The sequence below is a fragment of the Oncorhynchus kisutch genome, linkage group LG22 (genome assembly GCF_002021735.2).
Source record: "Oncorhynchus kisutch isolate 150728-3 linkage group LG22, Okis_V2, whole genome shotgun sequence".
Lineage (NCBI taxonomy): Eukaryota > Metazoa > Chordata > Actinopteri > Salmoniformes > Salmonidae > Oncorhynchus > Oncorhynchus kisutch.
Genome location: NC_034195.2, coordinates 18,670,423 through 18,682,806, shown reverse-complemented (window position 1 = coordinate 18,682,806; position 12,384 = coordinate 18,670,423). Strand labels below are relative to the sequence as shown.

Sequence of the window (12,384 nt, the reverse complement as noted above, 5' to 3'; positions counted from 1 at the left end):
TGACATAAAGGGTCTTGAATTGGTACAGTGTAGGTAGGCAGAGTATAACGTGACATAAAGGGTCTTGACTTGGTACCGTGTAGGTAGGCAGAGTATAACATGACATAAAGGGTCTTGAATTGGTACAGTGTAGGTAGGCAGAGTATAACATGACATAAAGGGTCTTGAATTGGTACAGTGTAGGTAGGCAGAGTATAACGTGACATAAAGGGTCTTGACTTGGTACAGTGTAGGTAGGCACAGTATAATGTGACATAAAGGGTCTTGAATTGGTACAGTGTAGGTACGGTAGGCACAGTATAATGTGACATAAAGGGTCTTGAATTGGTACAGTGTAGGTAGGCACAGTATAACGTGACATAAAGGGTCTTGAATTGGTACAGTGTAGGTACGGTAGGCACAGTATAATGTGACATAAAGGGTCTTGAATTGGTACAGTGTAGGTAGGCACAGTATAACGTGACATAAAGGGTCTTGAATTGGTACAGTGTAGGTAAGGTAGGCACAGTATAACGTGACATAAAGGGCCTTGAATTGGTACAGTGTAGGTAGGCACAGTATAACGTGACATAAAGGGTCTTGAATTGGTACAGTGTAGGTAGGCACAGTATAACATGACATAAAGGGTCTTGAATTGGTACAGTGTAGGTAGGCAGAGTATAACGTGACATAAAGGGCCTTGAATTGGTACAGTGTAGGTAGGCACAGTATAACGTGACATAAAGGGTCTTGAATTGGTACAGTGTAGGTAGGCACAGTATAACGTGACATAAAGGGTCTTGAATTGGTACAGTGTAGGTAGGCACAGTATAACGTGACATAAAGGGTCTTGAATTGGTACAGTGTAGGTAGGCAGAGTATAACGTGACATAAAGGGTCTTGAATTGGTACAGTGTAGGTAGGCACAGTATAACGTGACATAAAGGGTCTTGAATTGGTACAGTGTAGGTAGGCACAGTATAACGTGACATAAAGGGTCTTGAATTGGTACAGTGTAGGTACGGTAGGCACAGTATAATGTAACATAAAGGGCCTTGACTTGGTACAGTGTAGGTAAGGTAGGCACAGTATAACGTGACATAAAGGGTCTTGAATTGGTACAGTGTAGGTAGGCACAGTATAACGTGACATAAAGGGTCTTGAATTGGTACAGTGTAGGTAGGCACAGTATAACATGACATAAAGGGTCTTGAATTGGTACAGTGTAGGTAGGCAGAGTATAACGTGACATAAAGGGCCTTGACTTGGTACAGTGTAGGTAGGCACAGTATAACGTGACATAAAGGGTCTTGAATTGGTACAGTGTAGGTAAGGTAGGCACAGTATAACGTGACATAAAGGGTCTTGAATTGGTACAGTGTAGGTAGGCACAGTATAACGTGACATAAAGGGTCTTGAATTGGTACAGTGTAGGTAGGCACAGTATAATGTGACATAAAGGGTCTTGAATTGGTACAGTGTAGGTACGGTAGGCACAGTATAATGTGACATAAAGGGTCTTGAATTGGTACAGTGTAGGTAGGCACAGTATAACGTGACATAAAGGGTCTTGAATTGGTACAGTGTAGGTACGGTAGGCACAGTATAATGTGACATAAAGGGTCTTGAATTGGTACAGTGTAGGTAGGCACAGTATAACGTGACATAAAGGGTCTTGAATTGGTACAGTGTAGGTAAGGTAGGCACAGTATAACGTGACATAAAGGGCCTTGAATTGGTACAGTGTAGGTACGGTAGGCACAGTATAACGTGACATAAAGGGTCTTGAATTGGTACAGTGTAGGTAGGCACAGTATAACGTGACATAAAGGGTCTTGAATTGGTACAGTGTAGGTAGGCACAGTATAACGTGACATAAAGGGTCTTGAATTGGTACAGTGTAGGTAGGCACAGTATAACATGACATAAAGGGTCTTGAATTGGTACAGTGTAGGTAGGCAGAGTATAACGTGACATAAAGGGCCTTGAATTGGTACAGTGTAGGTAGGCACAGTATAACGTGACATAAAGGGTCTTAAATTGGTACAGTGTAGGTAGGCACAGTATAACGTGACATAAAGGGTCTTGAATTGGTACAGTGTAGGTAGGCACAGTATAATGTGACATAAAGGGCCTTGACTTGGTACAGTGTAGGTAAGGTAGGCACAGTATAACGTGACATAAAGGGTCTTGAATTGGTACAGTGTAGGTAAGGTAGGCACAGTATAACGTGACATAAAGGGTCTTGAATTGGTACAGTGTAGGTAAGGTAGGCACAGTATAACGTGACATAAAGGGTCTTGAATTGGTACAGTGTAGGTACGGTAGGCACAGTATAACGTGACATAAAGGGTCTTGAATTGGTACAGTGTAGGTAGGCACAGTATAATGTGACATAAAGGGTCTTGAATTGGTACAGTGTAGGTAGGCACAGTATAACGTGACATAAAGGGTCTTGAATTGGTACAGTGTAGGTACGGTAAGCACAGTATAACGTGACATAAAGGGCCTTGAATTGGTACAGTGTAGGTAGGCACAGTATAACATGACATAAAGGGTCTTGAATTGGTACAGTGTAGGTAGGCAGAGTATAACGTGACATAAAGGGCCTTGAATTGGTACAGTGTAGGTAGGCACAGTATAACGTGACATAAAGGGTCTTGAATTGGTACAGTGTAGGTAGGCACAGTATAACATGACATAAAGGGTCTTGAATTGGTACAGTGTAGGTAGGCAGAGTATAACGTGACATAAAGGGCCTTGACTTGGTACAGTGTAGGTAGGCACAGTATAACGTGACATAAAGGGTCTTGAATTGGTACAGTGTAGGTACGGTAGGCACAGTATAACGTGACATAAAGGGTCTTGAATTGGTACAGTGTAGGTAAGGTAGGCACAGTATAACGTGACATAAAGGGTCTTGAATTGGTACAGTGTAGGTAGGCACAGTATAACGTGACATAAAGGGTCTTGAATTGGTACAGTGTAGGTAGGCACAGTATAATGTGACATAAAGGGTCTTGAATTGGTACAGTGTAGGTACGGTAGGCACAGTATAATGTGACATAAAGGGTCTTGAATTGGTACAGTGTAGGTAGGCACAGTATAACGTGACATAAAGGGTCTTGAATTGGTACCGTGTAGGTACGGTAGGCACAGTATAATGTGACATAAAGGGTCTTGAATTGGTACAGTGTAGGTAGGCACAGTATAACGTGACATAAAGGGTCTTGAATTGGTACAGTGTAGGTAAGGTAGGCACAGTATAACGTGACATAAAGGGCCTTGAATTGGTACAGTGTAGGTACGGTAGGCACAGTATAACGTGACATAAAGGGTCTTGAATTGGTACAGTGTAGGTAGGCACAGTATAACGTGACATAAAGGGTCTTGAATTGGTACAGTGTAGGTAGGCACAGTATAACGTGACATAAAGGGTCTTGAATTGGTACAGTGTAGGTAGGCACAGTATAACATGACATAAAGGGTCTTGAATTGGTACAGTGTAGGTAGGCAGAGTATAACGTGACATAAAGGGCCTTGAATTGGTACAGTGTAGGTAGGCACAGTATAACGTGACATAAAGGGTCTTGAATTGGTACAGTGTAGGTAGGCACAGTATAACGTGACATAAAGGGTCTTGAATTGGTACAGTGTAGGTAGGCACAGTATAACGTGACATAAAGGGTCTTGAATTGGTACAGTGTAGGTAGGCACAGTATAATGTGACATAAAGGGCCTTGACTTGGTACAGTGTAGGTAAGGTAGGCACAGTATAACGTGACATAAAGGGTCTTGAATTGGTACAGTGTAGGTAGGCACAGTATAACGTGACATAAAGGGTCTTGAATTGGTACAGTGTAGGTAAGGTAGGCACAGTATAACGTGACATAAAGGGTCTTGAATTGGTACAGTGTAGGTACGGTAGGCACAGTATAACGTGACATAAAGGGTCTTGAATTGGTACAGTGTAGGTAAGGTAGGCACAGTATAACGTGACATAAAGGGTCTTGAATTGGTACAGTGTAGGTACGGTAGGCACAGTATAACGTGACATAAAGGGTCTTGAATTGGTACAGTGTAGGTAGGCACAGTATAATGTGACATAAAGGGTCTTGAATTGGTACAGTGTAGGTAGGCACAGTATAACGTGACATAAAGGGTCTTGAATTGGTACAGTGTAGGTACGGTAGGCACAGTATAATGTGACATAAAGGGTCTTGAATTGGTACAGTGTAGGTAGGCACAGTATAACGTGACATAAAGGGTCTTGAATTGGTACAGTGTAGGTAAGGTAGGCACAGTATAACGTGACATAAAGGGCCTTGAATTGGTACAGTGTAGGTAGGCAGAGTATAACGTGACATAAAGGGCCTTGACTTGGTACAGTGTAGGTAGGCACAGTATAATGTGACATAAAGGGTCTTGAATTGGTACAGTGTAGGTACGGTAGGCACAGTATAATGTGACATAAAGGGTCTTGAATTGGTACAGTGTAGGTAGGCAGAGTATAACGTGACATAAAGGGCCTTGAATTGGTACAGTGTAGGTAGGCACAGTATAACGTGACATAAAGGGTCTTGAATTGGTACAGTGTAGGTAAGGTAGGCACAGTATAACGTGACATAAAGGGCCTTGAATTGGTACAGTGTAGGTACGGTAGGCACAGTATAACGTGACATAAAGGGTCTTGAATTGGTACAGTGTAGGTAGGCACAGTATAACGTGACATAAAGGGTCTTGAATTGGTACAGTGTAGGTAGGCACAGTATAACATGACATAAAGGGTCTTGAATTGGTACAGTGTAGGTAGGCAGAGTATAACGTGACATAAAGGGCCTTGAATTGGTACAGTGTAGGTAGGCACAGTATAACGTGACATAAAGGGTCTTGAATTGGTACAGTGTAGGTAGGCACAGTATAACGTGACATAAAGGGTCTTGAATTGGTACAGTGTAGGTAGGCACAGTATAACGTGACATAAAGGGTCTTGAATTGGTACAGTGTAGGTAGGCACAGTATAATGTGACATAAAGGGCCTTGACTTGGTACAGTGTAGGTAAGGTAGGCACAGTATAACGTGACATAAAGGGTCTTGAATTGGTACAGTGTAGGTAGGCACAGTATAACGTGACATAAAGGGTCTTGAATTGGTACAGTGTAGGTAAGGTAGGCACAGTATAACGTGACATAAAGGGTCTTGAATTGGTACAGTGTAGGTACGGTAGGCACAGTATAACGTGACATAAAGGGTCTTGAATTGGTACAGTGTAGGTAAGGTAGGCACAGTATAACGTGACATAAAGGGTCTTGAATTGGTACAGTGTAGGTACGGTAGGCACAGTATAACGTGACATAAAGGGTCTTGAATTGGTACAGTGGAGGTAGGCACAGTATAATGTGACATAAAGGGTCTTGAATTGGTACAGTGTAGGTAGGCACAGTATAACGTGACATAAAGGGTCTTGAATTGGTACAGTGTAGGTACGGTAGGCACAGTATAATGTGACATAAAGGGTCTTGAATTGGTACAGGGTAGGTAGGCACAGTATAACATGACATAAAGGGTCTTGAATTGGTACAGTGTAGGTAGGCAGAGTATAACGTGACATAAAGGGCCTTGAATTGGTACAGTGTAGGTAGGCACAGTATAACGTGACATAAAGGGTCTTGAATTGGTACAGTGTAGGTAGGCACAGTATAACATGACATAAAGGGTCTTGAATTGGTACAGTGTAGGTAGGCACAGTATAACGTGACATAAAGGGTCTTGAATTGGTACAGTGTAGGTAGGCACAGTATAACGTGACATAAAGGGTCTTGAATTGGTACAGTGTAGGTAGGCACAGTATAACGTGACATAAAGGGTCTTGAATTGGTACCGTGTAGGTAGGCACAGTATAACGTGACATAAAGGGTCTTGAATTGGTACAGTGTAGGTAGGCACAGTATAACGTGACATAAAGGGTCTTGAATTGGTACAGTGTAGGTACGGTAGGCACAGTATAATGTGACATAAAGGGCCTTGACTTGGTACAGTGTAGGTAAGGTAGGCACAGTATAACGTGACATAAAGGGTCTTGAATTGGTACAGTGTAGGTAGGCACAGTATAACATGACATAAAGGGTCTTGAATTGGTACAGTGTAGGTAGGCAGAGTATAACGTGACATAAAGGGCCTTGAATTGGTACAGTGTAGGTAGGCACAGTATAACGTGACATAAAGGGTTTTGAATTGGTACAGTGTAGGTAGGCACAGTATAACATGACATAAAGGGTCTTGAATTGGTACAGTGTAGGTAGGCAGAGTATAACGTGACATAAAGGGCCTTGACTTGGTACAGTGTAGGTAGGCACAGTATAACGTGACATAAAGGGTCTTGAATTGGTACAGTGTAGGTAGGCACAGTATAACGTGACATAAAGGGTCTTGAATTGGTACAGTGTAGGTAGGCACAGTATAACATGACATAAAGGGTCTTGAATTGGTACAGTGTAGGTAGGCAGAGTATAACGTGACATAAAGGGCCTTGAATTGGTACAGTGTAGGTAGGCACAGTATAACGTGACATAAAGGGTTTTGAATTGGTACAGTGTAGGTAGGCACAGTATAACATGACATAAAGGGTCTTGAATTGGTACAGTGTAGGTAGGCAGAGTATAACGTGACATAAAGGGCCTTGACTTGGTACAGTGTAGGTAGGCACAGTATAACGTGACATAAAGGGTCTTGAATTGGTACAGTGTAGGTAAGGTAGGCACAGTATAATGTGACATAAAGGGCCTTGACTTGGTACAGTGTAGGTTGGCACAGTATAACGTGACATAAAGGGTCTTGAATTGGTACAGTGTAGGTAAGGTAGGCACAGTATAACGTGACATAAAGGGCCTTGAATTGGTACAGTGTAGGTACGGTAGGCACAGTATAACGTGACATAAAGGGTCTTGAATTGGTACAGTGTAGGTAGGCACAGTATAACATGACATAAAGGGTCTTGAATTGGTACAGTGTAGGTAGGCACAGTATAACGTGACATAAAGGGTCTTGAATTGGTACAGTGTAGGTAGGCACAGTATAATGTGACATAAAGGGTCTTGAATTGGTACAGTGTAGGTACGGTAGGCACAGTATAATGTGACATAAAGGGGCTTGAATTGGTACAGTGTAGGTAGGCACAGTATAACGTGACATAAAGGGTCTTGAATTGGTACAGTGTAGGTAAGGTAGGCACAGTATAACGTGACATAAAGGGCCTTGAATTGGTACAGTGTAGGTACGGTAGGCACAGTATAACGTGACATAAAGGGTCTTGAATTGGTACAGTGTAGGTAGGCACAGTATAATGTGACATAAAGGGTCTTGAATTGGTACAGTGTAGGTAGGCACAGTATAACGTGACATAAAGGGTCTTGAATTGGTACAGTGTAGGTAGGCACAGTATAACGTGACATAAAGGGTCTTGAATTGGTACAGTGTAGGTAGGCAGAGTATAACGTGACATAAAGGGCCTTGAATTGGTACAGTGTAGGTAGGCACAGTATAACATGACATAAAGGGTCTTGAATTGGTACAGTGTAGGTAGGCAGAGTATAACGTGACATAAAGGGCCTTGACTTGGTACAGTGTAGGTAGGCACAGTATAACGTGACATAAAGGGTCTTGAATTGGTACAGTGTAGGTAAGGTAGGCACAGTATAATGTGACATAAAGGGCCTTGACTTGGTACAGTGTAGGTAGGCACAGTATAACGTGACATAAAGGGTCTTGAATTGGTACAGTGTAGGTAGGCACAGTATAACGTGACATAAAGGGTCTTGAATTGGTACAGTGTAGGTAGGCACAGTATAACGTGACATAAAGGGTCTTGAATTGGTACCGTGTAGGTAGGCACAGTATAACGTGGCATAAAGGGTCTTGAATTGGTACAGTGTAGGTAGGCACAGTATAATGTGACATAAAGGGCCTTGAATTGGTACAGTGTAGGTAGGCACAGTATAACGTGACATAAAGGGTCTTGAATTGGTACAGTGTAGGTAGGCACAGTATAACGTGACATAAAGGGTCTTGAATTGGTACAGTGTAGGTACGGTAGGCACAGTATAATGTGACATAAAGGGCCTTGACTTGGTACAGTGTAGGTAAGGTAGGCACAGTATAACGTGACATAAAGGGTCTTGAATTGGTACAGTGTAGGTAGGCACAGTATAACGTGACATAAAGGGTCTTGAATTGGTACAGTGTAGGTAGGCACAGTATAACATGACATAAAGGGTCTTGAATTGGTACCGTGTAGGTAGGCACAGTATAACGTGGCATAAAGGGTCTTGAATTGGTACAGTGTAGGTAGGCACAGTATAATGTGACATAAAGGGTCTTGAATTGGTACAGTGTAGGTAGGCACAGTATAATGTGACATAAAGGGTCTTGAATTGGTACAGTGTAGGTAGGCACAGTATAACGTGACATAAAGGGTCTTGAATTGGTACAGTGTAGGTAGGCACAGTATAATGTGACATAAAGGGCCTTGAATTGGTACCGTGTAGACGCAGTATAAAAAAGATAAAAGGGTTCAGGGATGCGACACATAATTGCGATCAGGGCAGTCAGTGAAAAGAAAGTCAGAACAGACTCGGAAGAACACAATAGCAGTAGTAGCTTTTGTCAGGGCGGGGTGGTGGTAACCGTGGTAACGGTGTCGCGTCACTCACCAGAACGCAGTACTCCACGTCGTCTCCCAGCAGGCCCGTGTCGTTCAGGGTGTACTTGGCCTTCTTCACTCTGGCATCTACTGGACCTTTCTCGATCTGGTGCTTGATGGCTCGGAACAGTTTGTACAAGGGCTCCCCTGCAGAGTCCTGTTGACAACACAGGGGGTCAGATTGCAGTCAGAACACTCGCTACATTATTGCATCTCTGACACTGTTCACATAATATGAAATGTCCACAAAAATAATGTTTTTCGTTAACTCAGGAGGCTCCTTAACGCACACACACATACTAATGACATATCAGCAATATATTGAATGAAAGAGTGTCATGTCATCACCTTGAGGAACTGGTAAAGACAGATGGACATCCAATTACACAGCATCCTCTCCACAACGGTCTCCGACCTGCAGGACATGACAAAACACAGGGCTGAGTGACACATCTCAACATTTCTATTAGAGTCTCCGACCTACAGGACAAAACAAAAGAGTGACTGACACATCTCACAATACCAATAAAAAAAGCAACCTTTAGAATGAACTGCTGTAACCCCTCTCCATTCACAGGACCTATTGTCAGGCATTAGCACATCCAATGAACAGTTATGTGTATGTGGAGGATGTTAGAACAATGGACCAATCAGCATAATTAGCTCCTCCATTGGAGATAATTACACACTGTACTGCAGCACAGCCACTCAAACACTGCTGAGCACAGTTGACAGTTGACATGACACAACCCCAGGTTCTGTTCCACTAGACAACCAGACTCTGTTCAGGATCTCCTTTCTGCTGTGAACTGGAGATGGCCACTGTCTCCAACGCTGGTGTTGTAGGCTAAAGCCACTGGCTGTTAGATGTGATGTTGGCTGCCATAGGAAACCAGAACATACGCTAGTAGAACTAAATCTACCGAAACTAAAGCCACCAAAGCTAAAGCTACCAGAGCTAAAACTACCAAAAATTAAGCTACCAAAACTAAAGCCACCAAAGCTAAAGCTACCAAAACTAAATCGAGCAAAACTAAAGCCACCAAAGCTAAAGCTACCAGAGCTAAAGCTACCAAAACTAAATCGAGCAAAACTAAAGCCACCAAAGCTAAAGCTACCAGAGCTAAAGCTACCAAAACTAAATCTAGCGAAACTAAAGCCACCAAAGCTAAAGCTACCAGAGCTAAAGCTACCAAAACTAAATCTAGCGAAACTAAAGCCACCAAAGCTAAAGCTACCAGAGCTAAAGCTACCAAAACTAAATCTAGCGAAACTAAAGCTACAGCTTTCAAAACTAAAACTACCAAAATAAAGCAAACAGAACCTAAAGCTAGAGAGTAATACCCCTGACCTGCGCAGCATGAGTTTGGGGTTCTTGCTGTCGACATAGTTCCCCATGAGCTCCAGCAGCAAGGTCCTCATGATGTCAGTGTAGTACTCCAGCTTCCCGTGCAGAGCCACCGTCAGCAAGGAGGCAAAGTACACCTTGGCCCGGGCATTGAAGTCTGGACGGCCCTCCAGAGTCTTGATGAACTACACACACAATGAAGATTGACAGAAGACCCAGTTAACGACAATCCAGTTGACATAAACTGTTGGTAAATCTTCCAACTTAAACAATGGAAGGGAGATCGCAATCATCCGAAATAGCCATCTCTCCAGGTCTCCTTTCCTTCATCTGCTCTAATATGAACAGATTGGACTGGTGCAGACATAACACATATACAGGCCACCAATATATCCAACAGGCATCCAACGCAGCTTTCACCTTTCATCGTTTTTTTTAGATCAGCGCAGATTAAGATCAGGGAAACAAGAAGAGAAAGCCTCTTTAGACTACTGAAATACAACCAGATATATTATTTGGCTAGGCTCAATGTGCCTTACGTTAATGAGGAAGGTCTTGGAGTTGAGCAGGTTGGAGAACTGGTTGAGGGCCTGGGCCACAATGGCCTTCCGTGCCTCAGGGATGTCCAGCTTGCCCGTGATCATCACATCATTGGCCCCGTCCTTGGAGGGCAGGAAGAAGACGCGGTCCGTGTAGGTCTTATAGTCCAGGAAGGGGATTCGCCCCTCGCTCAGGTCGTTGGTATGGTCCTCCATCTCTATCATCAGGTCTGACAGGGGAGAGACAAAGAAACATCTAAGTACTTTGCACATGTCCTCATCCTTAGACTTTTGAGCAACATACAGTAAACATTTACTCCCTTACAAGAAAAATGTTGAGCTTAAATTTCACAAGCAAAAACATATTTCCCCACGTATTACATTTAGAGTTCACATGTTAACACCAGCTTTTCACATGTGAGGAGAATAACATGTCTTCACCTCATATGTGAAATGCAGTTTCACATGTTAGAAAACTCAAACTATTAAAATCTCACTTTCACATGTGGAATTGCACATACACATGTGTGATTTAAACAATGTTATTCCTACACATTTTCTGTTGTAGTGGGAACAGTAACATGAGTAATCTCAAAACATTATACTTTAATGAAAATGTTTTTTTATGTTTAGCTCACAGAATATAATTTAAAAGTATGCATTAAGGTGTCTAATATAATAAACGTGACAAAAATGAATGTAGACCTTAATGAAATGTATTACTATAGCTTTAGAAATACTTGTAACAATGGTTGGGGAGTGACAAGATGGAGGCACGGTGGCTTCAAAACAGCACCCCTATCAGTCATCTAGTGTACAGTGCATTTGTAAAGTATTCAGAACCCTTGACTTTTTCCACATTTTGTTACGTTACAGCCTTATTCTAAAATTGATTCAATTGTCCCCCTCCCCTCATAAATCTACACACAATACCCCATAATGACAAAGCAAAAACAGGTTTTTAGAAATAGTTGCAAATGTAAAAAATAAAAAATATCACATTTACATAAGTATTCAGACCCTTTACTCAGTACTTTGTTGAAGCACTTATGGCAGCGATTACAGTCCTCAAGTCTTCTTGGGTATTACCCTACAAGCTTGGCACACCTGCATTTGGAGAGTTTCTCCCATTCTTCTCTGCAGATCCTCTCAAGCTCTGTCAGGTTGGATGGGGAGTGTCGCTGCACAGTTATTTTCAGGTCTCTCCAGAGATGTTTGATTGGGTCCAAGTCCGGGCTAAGGCTGGGCCACTCAATGACATTCAGAGACTCGTCCCGAAATCACACCTATGTCTTGGTTTTTGCTCTGACATGCACTGTCAACTGTGGGACCTTATATAGACCGGTTGGTGCCTTTCCAAATCATGTCCAATCAATTGACTTTACCACAGGTAGACTCCAATCAACTTGTAGAAACATCTCAAGGATGATCAACGGAAACAGGATGCACCTGAGCAAAATTTAGAGTCTCATAGCAAAGGGTCTGGAAGAAAATAGCAAAAAAAACTACTGTTTTCGCTTAGTCATTATGGGGTATTGCATGTAGATTGATGAGGGAAACAATAATTTAATCCATTTTAGAATCAGTTTGTAACGTAACAAAATGTGGAAAAAGGGAAGGGGCCTGAATACTCTCCGAATGCGCTGTATAGATAAGTCATGGATCAGAACCCAAAATAAAATCTTGTTTTACTCCAATGTTTGTAAACAAAGTAAATGTAAACAACCACTGTATAGCCTAAGAACATGGTTAAAACTAAATGTTGATATGATGCATGGTCAGACCTTGTATCAACAGCCTAGTCTATGGATTTGAGAGT

At 42.3% G+C, this 12,384-nt stretch overlaps 1 protein-coding gene across 1 annotated transcript in view; it reads right to left on the bottom strand.

Annotated features, from left to right (window-relative positions):
• plxnb2b (plexin b2b) overlaps positions 1–12,384 on the bottom strand; it is a gene marked incomplete in the record, with an annotated part of 190,917 nt that overhangs the window by 8,230 nt on the left and 170,303 nt on the right. Inside the window, 4 exon segments of the mRNA XM_031801151.1 lie at positions 8,689–8,835; positions 9,027–9,093; positions 10,030–10,211; positions 10,566–10,795. Coding sequence (XP_031657011.1) covers positions 8,689–8,835; positions 9,027–9,093; positions 10,030–10,211; positions 10,566–10,795 — 626 coding nt within the window.